Source organism: Oncorhynchus nerka, linkage group LG9a, assembly GCF_034236695.1.
Source record: "Oncorhynchus nerka isolate Pitt River linkage group LG9a, Oner_Uvic_2.0, whole genome shotgun sequence".
NCBI lineage: Eukaryota > Metazoa > Chordata > Actinopteri > Salmoniformes > Salmonidae > Oncorhynchus > Oncorhynchus nerka.
The window spans coordinates 35,269,058-35,289,057 of record NC_088404.1 but is presented as its reverse complement, the minus strand read 5'-3'; the positions used below and the strand labels follow the sequence as shown (position 1 = coordinate 35,289,057).

General features: G+C 45.3%; 1 protein-coding gene across 16 annotated transcripts in view; it reads right to left on the bottom strand.

The window, feature by feature from the left end:
- LOC115134873 (FERM domain-containing protein 4A-like) overlaps window positions 1-20,000 on the bottom strand; it is a 151,877-nt gene that overhangs the window by 16,776 nt on the left and 115,101 nt on the right. For 9 of the 16 annotated variants that reach the window (XM_065022523.1, XM_065022525.1, XM_065022531.1 and 6 more), the window contains exons 8-18: window positions 17,696-17,779; window positions 17,508-17,573; window positions 17,261-17,318; window positions 17,047-17,133; window positions 13,294-13,369; window positions 12,566-12,708; window positions 12,248-12,389; window positions 7,009-7,142; window positions 6,759-6,881; window positions 5,255-5,546; window positions 5,014-5,070 (exon numbers count right to left, since the gene is read on the bottom strand). In XM_065022523.1, the coding sequence (XP_064878595.1) occupies window positions 5,014-5,070; window positions 5,255-5,546; window positions 6,759-6,881; window positions 7,009-7,142; window positions 12,248-12,389; window positions 12,566-12,708; window positions 13,294-13,369; window positions 17,047-17,133; window positions 17,261-17,318; window positions 17,508-17,573; window positions 17,696-17,779 (1,262 nt within the window). Of the gene's footprint in view, window positions 1-5,013; window positions 5,071-5,254; window positions 5,547-6,758; window positions 6,882-7,008; window positions 7,143-12,247; window positions 12,390-12,565; window positions 12,709-13,292; window positions 13,370-17,046; window positions 17,134-17,260; window positions 17,319-17,507; window positions 17,574-17,695; window positions 17,780-20,000 lie in introns of all 16 variants that reach the window. The other 7 variants (XM_065022522.1, XM_065022526.1, XM_065022519.1 and 4 more) reach the window with 3 other exon arrangements.

Here is a 20,000-nt window from a genome sequence, read left to right as displayed (position 1 = left end):
AAAACGGAGGTACTCCCTCCCTAGAAATCTGGCTACTATCAACCAGAAATAAAGCCTTCTTTAAACCTAATCCTCCAACCCGTTGTAATATAAGACCTGCCACCCCTCTCCACACCACATTTTCCGGTCCATAAAGCAACCTTTGAATAAACTGAAACCGGAAAGCAGCAGCCCTACTAGCAAGATGTACAAGACCTTGTCCCCCCTCTTCTTTTGACAAATACAAAACACTTTGTGGAACCCAGTGATATTTATCCCAAAAGAAATCCACAATTAATTGCCTGTATCTTAGCCAGAAGGCCAGATGGTGGTTCTAAAACTGACAACCGATGCCACAGTGCAGATGCAATCACATTGTTAACTATAATAGTGCGCCCCCTATATGACATACGAGATAATAACCAACGCCATCTCCTCATCCTCCCTTCCACCATTTCAACCACCCCACTCCAATTTTTTTCCATAGTCCCCTCATCTCCTAGGTACACTCCAAGATACTTAAAACCTCCCTTACACCATTCTAGCCCCCCTGGCAAAGCCATGATCCCTCCAGACCATTCTCCAATCTGTAACGCACAACTCTTTTCCCAATTTACCTTTGCAGAGGATATTCCCCTAAAACGATCAACCATTAGACTCAAGCTATCCACCTCCGCTTGATTTTTCACTAGCACAACTACATCATCAGCATAGGCTGAGAGACGAATAGGAGGAATATCCTCTGAAAGGCACACCCCTGCAATGCGACTCCTAATGCTATTTAGTAGTGGCTCTATAGCTATGGCATATAACATCCCTGACATAGAACATCCCTGCCTAATTCCTCTAGTCTACACACTTTAAAAGGAGCACTCAAACCACCGTTAACTTTCAATACACTTTCAATGTCACCATATATCACCTTTATCATGGCAATAAAACCAGAGCTGAACCCAAACGCCTCAAACGTGTGCCATAAATATTGATGTTCAACTCGGTCAAATGCCTTTTCCTGATCAATTGAAATTAGACCAGCATCCAACCCAATAGCCCTAGAGACGTCCAAAAAAATCACGAATCAGAGAAATGTTAATTCCTATCTGCCTGCCAGGAACACAGTAGGACTGATCCGTATGTATGATTTGCCCCATCACCTCCCTCAGCCTGTTGGACAAAGCTTTTGACAATATCTTATAATCAGTGCCCAATAAAGCCACCGGCCTCCAGTTCTTCACCTCCCTCGGGTCACCCTTTTTGGGCAGTAGGGTGAGGACAGCCCTTCTGCAGCTTATTGGTAGTAACCCTCCGGTTAAACTATCATTAGCTACTTCTAACCAATCCTCTCCCAACATAGCCCAAAAATACTTAAAAAAGTAAACGGGAAGCCCATCAATGCCTGGTGCCCTTCCATTTTCCATGCCTTTTAATGCAGTGTATAAATCCTGCAAAGACAATGGTTGCTCAAGCTCAACCTGAGCTTCTGCAGCCACCTTTGGGAGCCCATCAAAGAACTGCTGTGTCACTGTTTTGTCCTCTTTGTACTCACACTTGTAGAGCTCAGCATAAAACTCTACTGCCCTCTTTCTAATTTCACTAGGGCTAGTGAGCTCTTGTCCAACAGCTGATTTGAGACAATGAATAATTTTTCTTTGTCCATTCTTTTTCTCTAAACCAAAGAAAAATTTGGATGAGGCATCCATTTCAGATATTCCCTGAAATTTACTTCTCACCAGTGCCCCCTGTGCTCTGATACCCAGCAGGTCTGCCAATGCAGTTTTTCTCCTCTTGAGGGCCTGAGTATGGCCTTGATCTCCTGTGGTCTCAACCAACGTCATGAGTTCCACTATTTCAATCTCTAGGGCTTTCATTGATCTGGTGATATCTTTGGTGACATTCCTCGTGTATTGATTACAAAATTGTTGAATCTGGATTTTCCCTATATCCCACCACTGTTGAATGGATACAAAACTGGCCTTTTGAGACCTCCACCTCTCCCCAAAAAAACTGAAACCGTTCCTGAAGTGAGCATCACTCAATAAAGTTATATTAAAATGCCAGTATGCGCTTTTGGGTTTTACATCGTTAATGAATACATTTACATTTACATTTAAGTCATTTAGCAGACGCTCTTATCCAGAGCGACTACCTCTGTTATTAAACAATGATCAGAAAATCCCACTGGATTTATCACACTTGATTTACAGACCTGAGATTGATGCTCAAAAACATAAAACCTATCTAACCTGGCCATAGAGATGATGTTCTCTCTCACATGTGCCCAGGTGTACTGCCTTGTTCCTCCATGTTGACTCCGCCAAATACCACACAATTCATTTGTTACAATGAGGCGTTTTAAAAACATCCTTGAGGCTATATGAGGTTCTTGGTGATTTCTATCTAAATCACTAACTGTGCAGTTAAAATCCCCAGCAATAAACAAATAATCTTCTTTGTTACATTTCTCAATGGTATTTGATAGTGTCTCTAAAAAACATACCCTCTCAACTGTCACCACTGGGGCATATACATTTATCAGACACATAGTGATGTTTTCATACCTTGCTCTAACATTTAATAACCTCCCCTCAACTACCTCTTCAACCTCATATGACAACGGCAAAAACCCTTTTGAGAACAAGATAACCACACCCCCACTTTTTGAGTTTTTATGACTACACACCACTGTCCCCCCCCCCACTCCTGTTGCCACATAACTTCATTTTCCAAATTACTATGCGTTTCTTGTAGAAAAATTATGTCACTTCCCTTTCCCCTAATTAACTCATACATCATGGCTCTTTTTTAAACATCTCTTGCCCCATTTACGTTTAAAGAAGAAATCTTAAAACTGCTCATGGATTTAAAAAAATATACAGAGGAAGATCCAGCCACCACATCTCTTTACAGAGTTAAGACTGCAACTGAACTCTTTCATTTTCTTTAGAATTTACATCACTTATCACTCTTGTGACCACTTTCTTGAGTCTAGCAATTTCAGGGCTTTTCAAACTTCCCCCTGTAATTTTTGACATCAGAAACTTTGCTGATTCAATAAACAATTCACGTTCAGGGAAAAAATCAGTTACATTGTAATCCTGCATATATTTCTTCCCTTTTGTCAACTTCAAAATTTACGTATCCTCTCGATCCCATACCTCCCTTCCACCCCATTTATCTCACTATATTGCTGTGACGCGTCAGATTACTCACTCTCACTATCCTCCCCAGAAGAATACTCCACCATCTCTACACCTTGTTCATCTTCAATTGATTTATCAAACTCTACTTTTCTCTTAGAATTAGACCCTTCACCACCCCTTAAATTCTTCCTTTTACTCCTCGGTATTTTGAAAACATCCACTTCCTTTTCCATTATTTCAATCTCCTCTTGACTTCCAATTTCATTTTCCAGCACCACCTCAGCGACGGCAGTCGCAATCTCACCTACTGTTTCCCCTCCCTCTTTGTTCTGATCTACCACAATTGCCCCCGTATCCACACTGCCTTCCTCTCCTGCTTTTCCAACCACATCTGCCCACCTTCTCTCTTCTCCTGTACCCTTATTATGTTCATCCCTTCGCGGTGGTGCGTTAGTTGTACTCTCACTAAAACTACTACCAGGCTCAGCGCGCTCATTTTCGGGACAACTACGCACCAAATGCCCCTCTCTTCCACATCCAAAGCATTTCATTGATTCAGTAGATGCATAGAAGACATAATCAAATCCATCAATCTTAAAGCTAAACGCTAAATTCAGTTCATCTCCTTCCTTTTTTAAAATCATATGCACTTGTCTCCTATGAGACACGACATGTTTCAACAACGGAGATTTGCATCCAAAAGGAACCTTCTTTATTGTAGATACTATTTCACCATGTCGAGATAACTCTCGCTCTGACACTTCATCTCTAACAAATGGTGGCACGTTAGAAAGCATGACTTTCTTCGCCGGATTCATAAGCGGAAATACCGGCGTCTGTGTCTCCCTTAACACAACACCCCTCTCAACTATTTTATTCACCTTTTCAATTGAATCTAAGAATATCACTACAGTGCTATTCATCCTTGAGGCTGATTTGATGCTATCATACCCAATGATAGCACCCACAGCCAAGCTACATTCTTCCACTGAACACCCTGTCGCAGCAGGAATCTTTACTCCATGCCTCCGACTAAGTTTTTCAAACTCTCCATTTCCACGAGTGGCCATAGCAACCATTTACATTTACATTTAAGTCATTTAGCAGACGCTCTTATCCAGAGCGACTTACAAATTGGTGCGTTCACCTTAAGACATCCAGTGGAACAGCCACTTTACAATAGTGCATCTAAATCTTTTAAGGGGGGTGAGAAGGATTACTTTATCCTATCCTAGGTATTCCTGAAAGAGGTGGGGTTTCAGGTGTCTCCGGAAGGTGGTGATTGACTCCGCTGTCCTGGCGTCGTGAGGGAGTTTGTTCCACCATTGGGGGGCCAGAGCAGCGAACAGTTTTGACTGGGCTGAGCGGGAACTGTACTTCCTCAGTGGTAGGGAGGCGAGCAGGCCAGAGGTGGATGAACGCAGTGCCCTTGTTTGGGTGTAGGGCCTGATCAGAGCCTGGAGGTACCCACCCGCTGGTTGTGCCCTCGCGAAAAACCAACCTCAAAGATCCCACCACCCCTATACGTGCTTAGTGATAGTTTAAACAAGATACCCTTAAAACAAACTAAACTAATCAATATATATATATATATACATATATATATATACAAAAACCCGATAGAGTGAAAAAGAAATTCCATTCACTCTCACAATCACCCCTGCTTGACGACTCACTCCCAGCATGCACTCCCAGCATGCACTCCGACGAGAGAGAGAGAGAGAGAGAGAGAGAGAGAGAGAGAGAGAGAGAGAGAGGAGAGCGAGAGAGAGGTAAACATCCCGTCCTCTAGGACCAGAGTGTCCGACAAAGATAGAGAGAGAGAGAGAGACAGAGAGAGAGAGAGAGAGAGAGAGAGAGAGGGAGAGAGAGAGAGACAGAGAGGTAAACATACCGTCGTCTAGGACCAGAGCGTCAGACAGAGAGCTGTCCTCTGAGCCGATGTTGGCCTCTGTGGCAGAGAACAGAGGAAAACACTCTTACTATGGCATTGGTTGGGGTTAGGTAGGTGTGTTTAAATGAATGTTTATGAGCACTTCTTGCCGTGTGTGTGTGTCTGTGTGAGTGTGTTTGAGTGTGTGTGTATGTATGGTGTATGTGAATTTTTGATGTTGTGTATGTGTGCCTGGTCTCACCCTGTTTGTTACGCGCTGTGGTTCGTATAAGCGATTCTCTCAGCATGTGTGTAGTCTCACCCTCTATGATAAGCGAAGCGCGTTGCGTGGGTTTCTTCCCAGAGCGGACACGGTGTTCGTTGATGGCGTTCTCTATCTCCTGGAGTTTCCTCAGTGCGTTCAGGTACGACGTCTTCCTCTGTTTCCTCAGCTTCTTACTGCTCACGTGCGGATCGCCGGCCAACCGCCTCGCAGCCTCCGTGATCTGTGATTGGATGGCAAACTCCCTCTCTAGACGCTCTAGTTCTTCCTCCTGGTGAGAGGGAGGGAGAGAGAGAGATGCAAGGGTTAGGAATTGTGACACACGTGTACACACAAACACATAACTGTGTGCACAAAGAGAAACAAACACACACAAGCTATGACACACTCAGACATGAGTAACTCCCGTCCACGTCCACCAGTAGTAACCTAAAGCATGTTCCCAGGCCTGGAAAAACACAATGAGGAAATCATCTATCTTCCTTCCTCCCCCTTTCTTTCCTAGTCCTGTCTCGTCTCACTTGAGAACCCCTAAAACACCCCCAGCTCACCTCAGCTCAGAACCCCCCCTTACTCCCCTAACCCTCAGCTCAGACCCCCTACTCCCCCTAACCCTCACCTCAGCTCAGAACCCCCTTACCCCCCCAGCTCAGAACCCCCCCACTCCCCCTAACCCTCACCTCAGCTCAGAACCCCCCTTACTCCCCCTAACCCTCACCTCACCTCAGAACCCCCCCTCCCCTAAACCCTCAGCTCAGAAAAACAGAACAGTAGGCCTGCTTCACACATGCACGCAGGCACTCGCACACAGTTCCCTTAGGAGAGAGAGTAGTGATGTATTGGGTTAGGTCAACATCTCCCAAGACTACCTAGTGAGAGGAATCCCTCTCACTAACAATCTCTACATCTCAGAATGACCTCTGTGTGTGTGTGCGTGTGTGTGTGTGTTCTGAGGTAACAAGGATTGATTAGTGTACAATCTGAGACATCTTTCTGCTTGCCTGGCGGTTTCCTAATACTTTACCACTGGATCAGTTTCAATGCATACAATCCAAGACACACACACATGTACGCTCGCTTGCACACACTTTCTTTCTCTCCCACTATAACCGCTTCCTGTGGTAAGGAACAGACAGGCTATTTTTAGTCAGCCCTGTAGCAGTGGAAAATATATTACGGCACAAATAGAAGAACAGGGAGAAAGAGGGATTGAGGATGACTTCAAACGAGATCTAAGACGTTCCAGACTGCTGGTTTAGTCACTGCCCCAGTTACTCTTCTGCTTCAACCAATCATCTAGGATCCGTTCTCCATCCCCAAGTCTTAACCATATCTATTACATCACTCCAGGTTCATGAGGAAGTGTATCTATACTGGGAGACAAATACAACTCCTCCCATTTACTTGAACTGAATGGAACCACTGGAAACAGTTGGCTCTCATGTGGATTTACAGAAGTACCAGTTTGAGTGTATTCTCTGACCTCTCTTTTCGGCTTGATCTTGTGTTCGTCCAGTTTGAAGGCGGGGCCAATCTTCCTCCTGACTGTCGGAGGCTCCTCCCCTGGATCTAATGGATACTCCTTAGGAAGCTTCCCTGTCAACTCCTAGAGAGAGAGGGACAGAAATACATGATATTGATCATTAATCATTGATGTGTGTGTGTGTCTGTGTACATGTAGTGTATGTTTGTGTGTGTGTTCGTGTGTGTGTTCGTGCATGTGTGTGTCTTACCGCCTCTCTGATACAGATGTCCTTGAGTTCCTCTAGTCTCTGTTTGAGTGTCTCTTCCAGAGCCTCCTGCCTGGCCCTCAGTGCTGCCAGCATGTCTTTCTTAGCTGTCTGAGAACTGTCCGACTCCTGGGAACCTTCACACACAGATCAGAGATGCCGTCAGAACACACACACACAAATAACAGACGAAGAACTTAGCACTGAACACGGACCAGAGCGTAGAACACTGTCAGAAACAAGCTTACTGTAACGTTACTGTGTGGAGCACACATATACATACACCCAAATACAGCACTGACAACACTGGAGCCCAACACAATGGCATTGTCTGACCCAGACCTCCAGAGAGACAGAGAGAAACAAGGAGAGGGTGAAGGACGGGGGAGGGGGGCGAAGGCACCTGCCGACAGCTCAGGATGTTTACCGGGAAGTGAGTGGAACGCTTCGATAAGGAGGTCTAAGACTGTGTGTGGTGGGGAGAGTGTGTGCATGTGTATGTGTGTGTGTGTGAGTGGGATGGGGAAGCCGAGGACACAGTCTGTGACGCACAGTCTCTAACCTTGCAGGCACAACATCGTGCCAGCCTCTCCCTCCCCATCAAACGCACGCACGCACGCATGCGCGCGCACACACACACACACACACACACACACACACACACACACACACACACACCACACCCTGTGACCAAACACCATTAAGGATGACATACTGGAGTAAACACTATTTTACAATAATGATAAACAGCTATACTATTCGTTGTATGAACTATGTTAGAGCAGGGCTGGCCTCCAGGAGGAAAGTTAGCCTGGTCTAGGGTCAGGAGCTAAGATGTGAGCCAGTACTGCCACACTAACTGCACTGTAGAGAAATGAATACAGAATGTCTACACTGCTGAAAATTGTAGAGAGAATGTGAAGGAGATGCATAAAGATGACATCACTACTCAGTGACATCATTCTGTTGCCAGGCAGAGATGGTAAGCACAGCGGCGTGTCATCAGATGGAAGACTACAGATGCTACTGTACCTGTAGACTTCTAGTCATTGCGCTAATGCTAGTAAGGATTGGCTTGAGAATCTACTTCCAACTTCCTTCATACTGCATGTAGAGACATTAACATGGTTTATCTGACTCTGGGGAAGTAGAAAAACGTCAGAAGTGCCAGTATCACGCAGTATCCCTTTAACACACACACACTTGCCTGAGGAGAGAGAGTAGTGATGTATTGAGTTGGGTCAACATCTCCCAAGACTATCTAAGCCTGGAGGAATCAATCCCTCTCACTAACAATCTCTACATCCCACTGCCAGAATAACCTGTGTGTGTGTGTGTGTGTGTGTGTGTGTGTGTGTGTGTGTGTGTGTTCTGAGGTAACAAGGATTGACTAGTGTACAATCTGAGACATCTTTCTGCTTGCCTGGCGGTTTCCTAATACTTTACCACTGGATCAGTTTCAATGCATACAATCCAAGACACACACACACACACACACACACATGCGTGCACACAAACACATGTACGCTCGCTTGGAGACGAGGGTGAGAGCGAGAACACTGTGTGAGTAGGAATATGTAAGTGACTGAGTGTGTTTATGAGATTGTGTGTGTGTGTTTTTTTATGTATATATTTTTTAATTCACCTTTATTTAACCAGGTAGGCTAGTTGAGAACAAGTTCTCATTTGCAATTGCGACCTGGCCAAGATAATGCGTAGCAATTCGACACATACAAAAACACAGAGTTACACATGGAATAAACAAAACATACAGTCAATAATACAGTAGAACAAAAGAAAACAAAAAGTATATATACAGTGAGTGCAAATGAGGTAAGTTAAGGAAATAAATAGGCCATGGTGGCGAAGTAATTACAATATAGCAATTAAACACTGGAAAGGTAGATCGTCAGAAGATGAATTTGCAGGTAGAGACACTGGGGTGCAAAGGAGCAAAATAAATAAATACATAAATACCAGCATGGGGATGAGGTAGGTAGATGGTCTGTTTACAGATGGGCTATGTACAGGTGCAGTGATCTGTAAGCTGCTCTGTGATAGACTGCATCCAGTTTGTTGAGTAGAGTGCTGGAGGCTATTTTATAGATGACATCACCGAAGTCGAGGATCGGTAGGATGGTCAGTTTTACGAGGGTATGTTTGGCAGCATGAGTGAAGGATGCTTTGTTGCGATATAGGAAGCCGATTCTAGATTTAATTTTGGATTGGAGATGCTTAATGTGAGTCTGCAAGGAGAGTTTACAGTCTAACCAGACACCCAGGTATTTGTAGTTGTCCACATATTCTAAGTCAGAGCCGTTCAGAGTAGTGATGCTGGACGGGCAAGCAGGTGCGGACAGTGATCGATTGAATAGCATGCATTATGTTCTACTTGCGTTTAAGAGCATTTGGAGGCCATGGAAGGAGAGTTGTATGGCGTTGAAGCTCGTCTGGAGGTTAGTTAACACAGTGTCCAAGGATGGGCCAGAAGTATACAGAATGGTGTCGTCTGCGTAGAGGTGGATCAGAGAATCACCAGCAGCAAGAGCAACATCATTGATGTATACAGAAAAGAGAGTCGGCCCGAGAATTTAACCCTGTGGCACACCCATAGAGGCGGTCAGAGGTCCGGACAACAGGCCCTCTGATTTGACACACTGAACTCTATCAGAGAAGTAGTTGGTAAACCAGGCGAGGCAATCATTTGAGAAACCAAGGCCGTCGAGTCTGCCAATAAGAATGTGGTGATTGACAGAGTCGAAAGCCTTGGCCAGGTTGATGAATATGGCTGCACAGTAAAGTCTCTTATCGATGGCGGTTATGATGTCGTTTAGAACCTTGAGCGTGGCTGAGGTGCACCCATGACCAGCTCGGAAACCAGATTGCATAGCAGAGAAGGTATGGTGGGATTCGAAATGGTCAGTAATCTGTTTGTTAACTTGGCTTTCGAAGACATTAGAAAGACAGGGTAGGATAGATATAGGTCTGTAGCAGTTTGGGTATAGAGTGTCACCCCCTTCGAAGAGGGGGATGACCGCGGCAGCTTTCCAATCATTGGGGATCTCAGACGATACGAAAGAGAGGTTGAACAGGCTAGTAATAGGGGTTGCAACAATTTCGGCAGATCATTTTAGAAAGAGAGGGTCCAGATTGTCTAGCCCGGCTGATTTGTAGGGGTCCAGATTTTGCAGCTCTTTCAGAACATCAGCTATCTGGGTTTGGGTAAAGGAGAAATGGTGGGGGCTTTGGCGGGTTGCTGTGGAGGGTGCCGGGCAGTTGACCGGGGTAGGGGTAGCCAGGTGGAAAGCATGGCCAGCCGTAGAGAAATGCTTATTGAAATTCTCAATTATAGTGGATTTATCGGCGGTGACAGTGTTTCCTAGCCTCAGAGCAGTGGGCAGCTGGGAGGAGGTGCTCTTATTCTCCATGGACTTTACAGTGTCCCAGAACTTTTTTGAGTTAGTACTACAGGATGCAAATGTCTGTTTGAAAAAGCTAGCCTTCGCTTTCCTAACTGCCCGTGTATATTTGTTCCTAACTACCCTGAACAGCTGCATATCACGGGGGCTGTTCGATGCTAATGCAGAACGCCATAGGATGTTTTTGTGTTGGTCAAGGGCAGACCGGTCCGGAGTGAACCAAGGACTATATCTATTCCTAGTTCTACATTTTTTGACAGGGGCATGCTTATTTAAGATGGTGAGGAAAGCACTTTAAAAAAAATAGCCAGGCATCATCTACTGACGGGATGAGGTCAATGTCATTCAAGGATACCCCGGCCAGGTCGATTAGAAAGGCCTGCTCGCAGAAGTGTTTCAGGGAGCGTTTGAGGGGTGGTCGTTTGGTCGCAGATCCATTACGGATGCAGGCAATGAGGCAGTGATCGCTGAGATCTTGATTGAAAACAGCAGAGGTGTATTTGGGCGGTGAGTTAGTTAGGATGACATCTATGAGGGTGCCCGTGTTTACTGATTTGGGGTTGTACCTGATAGGTTCATTGATCATTTCTATGAGATTGAGGGCATTAGATTGTAGGATGGCCGGTGGTGTTAAGCATGTCCCAGTTTAAGTCACCTAGTGTGTCAGTGTGTGTGTGTGTGTAAGAGCGGGGATAAAAACACTTAATGGAGAGGGTGAGAGGACAAGACAGAGATAAGAGTTATATAGAGATACTGTAGCTGAGAAACAGCAAGACACAAAGTGAGGAAGAGAGAGAGAGGCAGATCCAGAGAAACATGGGACAGGAGAAATAGCACACATCCACACACATGCACGTGCAAACACACACACATACACACACAAATGTACTCAAAATGTAATATGATATTCTCAAAGTATAATATTATGAATTTAGTTAGGAATATTGTTGGATCAAAGAAAGGCTTGCTGTGTGGCTTAATTTGCTGTTACAAAAGGAATACGTTATATTGTGACAACCAACCCCATACTATGTGACTTCCAACGCGGCGATGGGGCTGGTTGTCACAAGTAGAAAGAGTGTGTTTGATGGCTAATAACTCCATGTTCGATATGAGGATAAAAAGCATCCCCATTTCAACACAAGACCTTGGTCTTTCTCCTGATATTGAAAAGAGTCTTGTAAGATATACTGGTGCTGAGAAATACACACAAGAGTAAAAAGTGTGACAACCAGCCCTGGTCTCCCTTAATTCATTTCATAAGGTGTCAGCTGTGTGTGGAAATAGCTGACCTTTGCACATACATGCACACACACAGTTGGCAGTATGTGTGTACCGCTCTTTTCTCTCTCACTCTAAACTACTAGCACTTTCACTAAACATTAGTTGACCTTGCCTGTGCCTTTCACGCTTCCACAATGTTGGTGGAAACGGCCTTTGGGAAAACATCAAGGGTTTCTGTCCTGAGGTTTAAAGGTAGATTCACAGCCCCGTCCTCTCTAACTCGGTTCCCACAGACCCCTGCCCTGGGATGGGGGGGGGGGGGGGGGATGGGGGGGTTACCACTGTCTCCTCTCACAGATCTCTTTCTAACCACATGACCTCCCTCTACATTTACATTTACACAGAGAGTCATTGTCCAAGAGACCAGGACAAAGCTGCCCCCCCCTCCACTACATCCCTCTCTTCTCCTCTCTTCCGTCTATCCCCCTCTCCTCTACCACACTACATATAGAGGCCAGGGCCTCAACATTATGGGGTGGAGTGTAGGGTAAGGGTACTGCAGGCCACAGACAAAAACAGCCACACACAGAGAGACTTACCTGAGGAGAGCAGACTGCCAGAGCTGCCGCTGATGATCTTGCCCTTGCTGCCCATGTTGGCCAGTTTAGATGTCTTTAGAGTGCCAGTCTCTGTCAGGTCGATGGCTATCTCACTGAGGCTACGAGCCGCATGGATCTTAGACTGGACACGCACACACAGGTGGAGATATTATATCTTTACAAAATCCTGTATTTCTGCTTGCTTCTACTGATATGGTGATGCTATACCACACTCTAGAACTACACACACTCTAGTCTCCAACACTCATCCTAGAATCCCATACTCATTCTACAACCTCCCCAGTGATTCTGTGTTACCTTGCTCTGCTTGCGGTCCAGGTAGAACTGGTGTTGGCTGATGGCCATGGCCCAGATAGACTTAATGAGAGCAGGGCAGGCGTACCAGGTGTGGACAGCTATACCACTGTGGCCAAACGTCCTTCTGGTCACAGACGCCCTACAGTAGAGACGGACACAAGGCCTCCTTATACACACTGAATACACACAGTAAATTAAAGAACATGCACACCCGCACGTACACACACACCCCAACGGCCTATAGCAGGGCCAGACGCAAGGGATAACACGCTTATTCTAGAAAAGAGGGAGGCTATGTCTACTAGTGATGTTCAGCAGTACCACACACGTTGACTACCATGACATGATTTACTCTACAGTGTTTATACAGAAAGTTAGCTGTATCTCATGCTAACTACTGCCTCCAATAAAACAGCTCTCTCTTCTCTCTGCCCGTCTCTCTCCTTTTCTCTCATCTCTCTCTCTCTGCCCGTCTCTCTCCTTTTCTCTCATCTCTCTCTCTCTCTCTCTCTCTCTTTCTCGTTCATCTCTCTCTCTCTCTCTTTCTCGTTCATCTCTCTCTCTCTCTCTCTCGTTCATCTCTCTCTCTCTCTATCTTTCTCGTTCATCTCTCTTTCTCTCTTTCTCGTTTATCTCTCTCTCTCTCTCTCTCTCTCTCTCACACACACACACACACACACACACACAAACACACACACACACACTCAGACATGTGATATAGATTTACCTCCTGGGGTCATGAACTTCCACTGAGAACTTCTTCTCTCTGAAGTAGAGGTTCTCCAGCTGACGCCATTGGAACACCTGGGGACGCACACACACACACACGCACGCACACACACACACACTTTTGAACTGAAAGAGGCTCACAGACTTCAAACTGAGAATCAAACAGACACAGAAGCTTGAGAAGGCAGAAACACACTCCCGGCTGGATATGACTTTCCTGTACATCCACTGAGAGTTAGGATTGGTTTTGCAACACCCCAAAAACAGAAAGAATAGGAGAGGAGTGAGGAGGAGGAGTGAAGAGAGGAGAGAGGGAGGAGAGGAAAGAGGGAGGACATGAGGTAAGGGTCTCTGATCAGATCCAGACCCAGCGGGCTCGTCCAGAACTCTTCCCCCAGCTGAATGACCTCACCCCCTTGAGAGAGGGAGGGGGGAGGTTTTTTCTTCCCTTCTTTCCCATCCTCTTTACGAACCATCAGCTCCTCTTTAAATAAAACCAAGCCCTGCTGGGTGAGAAAGTCTCCTCCATGTGTGTGTGTGTGTGTGTGTGTGTGTGTGTGTGTGTGTGTGTTAAATCCTCCCCAGGTGCAGGGGAACAGAAAGTTCTGAGTCGGAGGGTGTTTACCAGCTGTAGGCAAGTGAGCGAGTGTGTGTGTGTGTGGGAGAGTGTGAGAGTGTGTGTGAAGTAAAGTTTCCTCCTCTCCTGTAGCCAGGCTAAGACCCTCCCCTCCCTCCACCCTGACCCCTCCTCTCTCCCCCGAGGAGTATGCTTCCTGCTCTGGGCTCTGTGGCTGGGAGAAAGGGAGGGAGGGTGAGTGGGGAGAGGACTACTGTGGCCCCACCAATCGTAGCACGTTTGCTTTGTTTAGTCAGCCAGCCAGCCCAACTCTTCAGACACACAAACATATAAACTGCCTGACGAGGTCTGTCTCTTGTTACACAGAGAGCAGAGACACAGCAGTTACTGTTACACTGGAGACACTACAGCACTAGCAGCTGGGAAACACACACACATAGAGACACACAAGCAGCACACACCAACAATGGTGGTGGTAGAGATGCAAAGGCCGTAGGATGGTTTAAGAAACGCTTAACACACGAACTCTGTACAGAACAACAGGAGAAAACAAAGTTAACTGGCAGGGTGAGGGAGGACAGGGAGAGAGGAGGACAGAGGGAGGAAGAAGAAGACGAGGGGGCACAGTCCGGGAATCATAACAGCCTGGGAAAAGAATGGAGAGAGAGGGATAAGAGGAACAGAGGAGAGGAGGGGGATCTGATGGAGAAAAAACCAAATGTATAAACACAGCGTTGGGACTAAGAGTGTGTGTGAGCGTGTGTGTGCGTATACGTGTGAGATAATCTGTGCAGTTATGCTCGGTGAACTGTACACTCAATGGAGTTGGAACACTTAATGGAGCATGGTGCTAAGAATAGGAGAGAGAGGGTGTACGTGTGTGATTACAGATAGGGAGAGTGTGTGCAACAGCTTTCCAGCAAGAGAGTGCTTGACACACACATGCTCCCTCGTAACTAGGTTGGAGGGTGGCCCCATCTTATGAACTCAACACTGGCAACACTGGCACTAGTGTCACATCAGACAACACTGGCACTGGTGTCACATCAGACAATACTGGCACTAGTGTCACATCAGACAACACTGGCACTAGTGTCACATCAGACAACACTGGCACTAGTGTCACATCAGACAATACTGGCACTAGTGTCACATACATCCCAGTAGCTGTTATGGTATTCAACTAGTGTGATCAGGTTTGTTAATGCAGGGAATAGACTGAAGCCTACACACCCTGTGTGCTGCCACAACCATCGCTTTAATCTCCCCTCATATCAGGCTTTAGTAATCAGTCAATGGACCATAGAACTGCAGACCACAGTCACACTTTCCAGGAAGGCTACTTCAACATGTACAGCACGTCACAATGAGGAATTAAACCAGTTTCAATGAGAAAGGAGTTATGGGTTGTTATTATGATAACTAACAAATGAAAGGAGTTATATAAGTGGTGTGTATATATTAACAGCTTTAGAGAAACTTTGAATAATCTGAACAACAATTTCAGATACAGACATGGTGACACTTTCCACACAGCACTGAGAATGGCAAAGGGTCTCCACTGTTAGGCCAGTGTGTGTGTGTGTGTGTGTGTGTGTGTGTGTGTGTGTGTGTGTGTGTGTGTGTGTGTGTGCATGTTTTCATGTTGTTCTTTTGTCACTATGGAGACCTGCCCATGGCTTCCTGTTGTTTTTCAGCACTGTTTCATACCTTCATATACTTCTCTGACCCGGTAACACACTAGCTAGTAGAGACATAGGCTTAATCTCTATCAAGAAAATCTAAATCAGCATCTGCCTCAGTCACTCACAAACCCTAAAGTGTCTCACAACTCACTAACAAGGCATTTTTACTGGTTGTGGTTTAGCTGTAACTCTCTCTCTCTCTCTCTGTGTGTGTGTGTGTGTGTGTCTGTGTGTGTGTGTGTGTGTGTGTGTGTGTGTGTGTGTGTGTGCGTGCGTGTGTGTGTGCGTGCGTGTGTAAGGGGAAGTGGGGTTAGGGGTAAAGTATTTAAACTACCCCAAATAAGCAGTCAGAAAGCCTTACAGTGGTGGTCTAGTCACGACAGGATGTACACTGGTAAAACTCTACTGATAAAAATGCAGCTGCCACACACACAGACAACATATTCCTAAGGTAAAACTCAAAACAAAAACAGTCTAAACTAAACATTGAAAACCTTGTTTGACATAATGATACTATAACCTAATGCCCAAGCTTAATACACAGCTTTTGACTGGGTCTCAACCTTCATTGAAACCAACGCTGGAGTTATGAAAGACAGTTATGAAAGACAGTTATTAAAGACGGTTATGAAAGACGGTTATTAAAGACAGTTATTAAAGACAGTTATGAAAGACAGTTATTAAAGACGGTTATGAAAGACAGTTATTAAAGACTGTTATTAAAGACAGTTATTAAAGACATTAATAGTCATCTTTAAAGTGCCCTCCCTCTCTCTGTGTTTTCAGGGTGCTGCAAAACCTGAACCTCCCTTCATTCCTCCTCCCCTCCAAACCCTTGGAACACATTCACTCTATTGTAGTACAGACCACTTTCAACCTGGCATGACCCACTGCCTTTCAATGTGTGTGTGTGTGTGTGTGTGTGTGTGTGTGTTTAAGTCTACAAATGGGGAGATATGGGGAGAAAACATCCTTCCAATAATGAAGGATCCAAGAGAGCCATTGTTCCTAAAGAGCACCTTTCTACCTGATACTAACATTGGAAGCTATCTCAAACCACCAAATAATTCTGTGACCTAGAATAGGAGGCTAGGCCAGCATTCCCATTCTGTCCCTGTGGTGATGTAACCTAGGAAACCTCAGGCTCTGGGACTATTATGGGATAGAGCAGGAATGTGGGGAGAACAGTGGGGAGACATTTAGACTGGAATGTGCAAACACACACACACACACACACACACACACACACACACACACACACACACACACACACTCGAACAGGACTGAGGGGTCAGAGTTCACATGTGGGAGTGTGTGAGTGTCGGTTCATCCAGCCAGGAGGAATGATACTAGTCTTTTCCAGGGTCAAAGGTGAGAGGCTTTAACAGACTACAGGGAAACTGATGGGAGGACAGTGTTACATCTTTCTAAAAGTCAGACATAATGGAGTGAGAGGAGTGAGAGGGAGAGAACGAGAATGAAAGTCTTACCTTCCTGGGCTTGACCTTGTCCTGGTAGTCATACTGGAAGATTCCTTTATAACTCAGGCCCAGCCACCACGGGATGCCCTGTTTATCCTGCCACAGAGATAGGATACACACATCAGAGCGTGTGTGTGTGTGTGTGTGTGTATTTCATAGTCCCCCAAAGCCTCCTCCCCCCCCAACCCCAAGACAGAGAGACTGTAAGTGATTTAGGTTGTACCTTAACAGTGTAGTAATGTACTCCATACGTAGGCAGAGACTCAACGATGCTCATATAACTGAGACAGACAGAGACATCAGTCAGAGAGTTCAGTGTTCAACTTCACATCAACACACACACTCACACACATACGGATACACACGCAGTAGACACCCAGCATGTGTGAGAGATGAACACACACAGCTCAAGAGGGAGAGAACATGAGACACATAAGAAACACACACACCCTTCCCCTCTCCAGTCTTACTTGACTATGGCCTGCCCTCTGGACTGTCCATTCAGCTTCTTGTAGTGTTCTATCACCCGGTCCTCACTGGAACAGAAAACATACACAACATCAATCACTCATATCAACCAGGCAGCCAGGTCGGGCAAACAGGCAGTAGTGTTTGGTGGCCCTGGTCAACTGGGCTAATAAGACAGGCTGGGACTCACCAGTATGCTAGAGATGGGTGTTCCTTCAGGGCCTGAGTCGGCAGAGCTGGAAGCTTCTTCAGGTCTGACCTCGTCACGTCGTTACTGTGACACACACAGAAACACACACGTCATTACTGTGAACACACACTGATTTCAAACTGCCAAGAGGTGTTGGAGACAGATTGGCATTAGCGATATAAACTAATCCAAAGGTGTCTCCAATAGTGTGTTGTTTATCTACTACAATGAGGTATTGACTTCCCAAAGAATAATCTATGGGTTGCGGGCCAGAGTTAGTAACTGACAGGGTGGGGGAAACGAATGCTGCCCTGCTGTATTTCAGGGGGACTGATGAGACAGTCCACAGCTGGGAACAGCTGCAGATAGAGAGAGAGAGTGTGTGAGAGGGAGAGTGTGTGAGAGAGAGAGAGAGAGAGAGAGAGAGAGAGAGAGAGAGAAAGATCGTTACAATACTGTATATAGACATAATATGACATTTGAAATGTCTTTATTCTTTTGGAACTTTTGCAAGTGTAATGTTCACTGATCATTTTTCTTGTTTATTTCACTTTTGTTTATTATCTACTTCATTTGCTTTGGCAATGTTAACTCATGCCAATAAAGCCCTGAAATTGAAATTGAATTGAGAGGGAACGAGAGGTGGAGCAGAGAGAGAGAGGGGAAGAGATAGCGAGACCCCAGACTTCAGACTCTCAGTCTTAAACCCCTCTGTAATCCCCTAAACCTCCCAGACCCCTGAGACTGAGGGAAAGTCCTGGAAAAAGGACAGCCAACACTGGAAATATAATAACCAAGACAATACCTGATCTCTCACATTAAAAAATATTACAGTTTACTATAGAATACTACAGTACTGTAGTAAACTATAGTTTACATTTACATTTAAGTCATTTAGCAGACGCTCTTATCCAGAGCGACTTACAAATTGGTGCTTTCACCTTATGACATCCAGTGGAACAGCCACTTTACAATAGTGCATCTACGCCTATAGTATAAGGTAGAATGCTATATGACACATGTGTAGTACTTACTATAGAATTTAGTAGTATACTATTAGTACTATAGCACATACTACATTATACTAAAGTCCGCAAAAACACTACATTGAATACTATGGTATTTAACCATAATACTATAGTATTTTTTCATGTGGGCGAGAGCAATGGTCCTCAATCCCAACCTTTACCACCTGATCTGGACGCCACAGCCCCAGCAGCCTTCACCAGGAACGGACGGGCAACCAGTAACATAAACGCTTACAATGTTAGTGTAATATATAGCGTAATATGTTACACATTCCAGAGCTGTGGGATGCCATGTTTATTTATGTTCCCTGTGAGGAGGAGGAAATGGGATCAAAGGTGAATGCTGTTTGACTCTCTTATTTACACTGGCCTGGCCACTGGCCTAGTGGTTAGAGCATTGGGCCAGTAACTGAAAGGTTACTGGATCAAATCCCTGAGCTGACAAGGCAACAATCTGTAGTTCTGTCCCTGAGCAAGGCAATTAACCCACTAAATGTGGAAGATGCGTTCAGTTGTACAACTGACTAGTTATCCCTCCACGATCACACACTGACAAAGAATCCTTATCCTGTACTGCTCTAAGTTATACGACCATAGCTGTGTTCGAATACCCATACTAACATACTGTATTCTACATACTTAATGAGTATATACTATTAGTTCATTTTAGTATACTGTAAACGAACGGTATCCTTTCAGTTGAGCATGCTAACGCTTCGCCTGTCTACCAGAAGTTGATGCTGTTGCTATGCAACCTCTTGCTAGCTTGTTAGCATAACAAATTACTAGCTAGACATTTTATGATTTTGGGTGTGTTTGTAAATTCAACCTGGAGTGCGCTCTGGGTGTTGGTAAATTCAGAGCGTTGGCAGATTGTCCGTTGGTAAATTCAGAGCGCACACTGCCAGTGTCAATGTACACTCTGGCCGAGGAGTAGGGTTGATCCGAGTGTTCTGACCTCCCAATGGCAGTCAAGCACCCAAGCTAACTGGCTAACGTTGGCTAGCTTGCTAGCTACTTCCAGACACAAATGAGAGAACACCTCACTCTGACCATTTTACTCGCCCTTGCAAGAGCTGGTAAGGTTGTTTTCATGTTATCCACAGTGTTGGTGACTGTAACTGTGCTGCTGGCAACAATTTCATTATTCATTTTGCCAACGTTTACTGACACAGGCCATATTCAACTGGGTTGAGCGTTCGTAAATCATCAGCTACTCTGCGCTCTGGCACACTCAGACGAGAGAGCTCTGGAATCGGAGTAGATAGCTGGAGAGA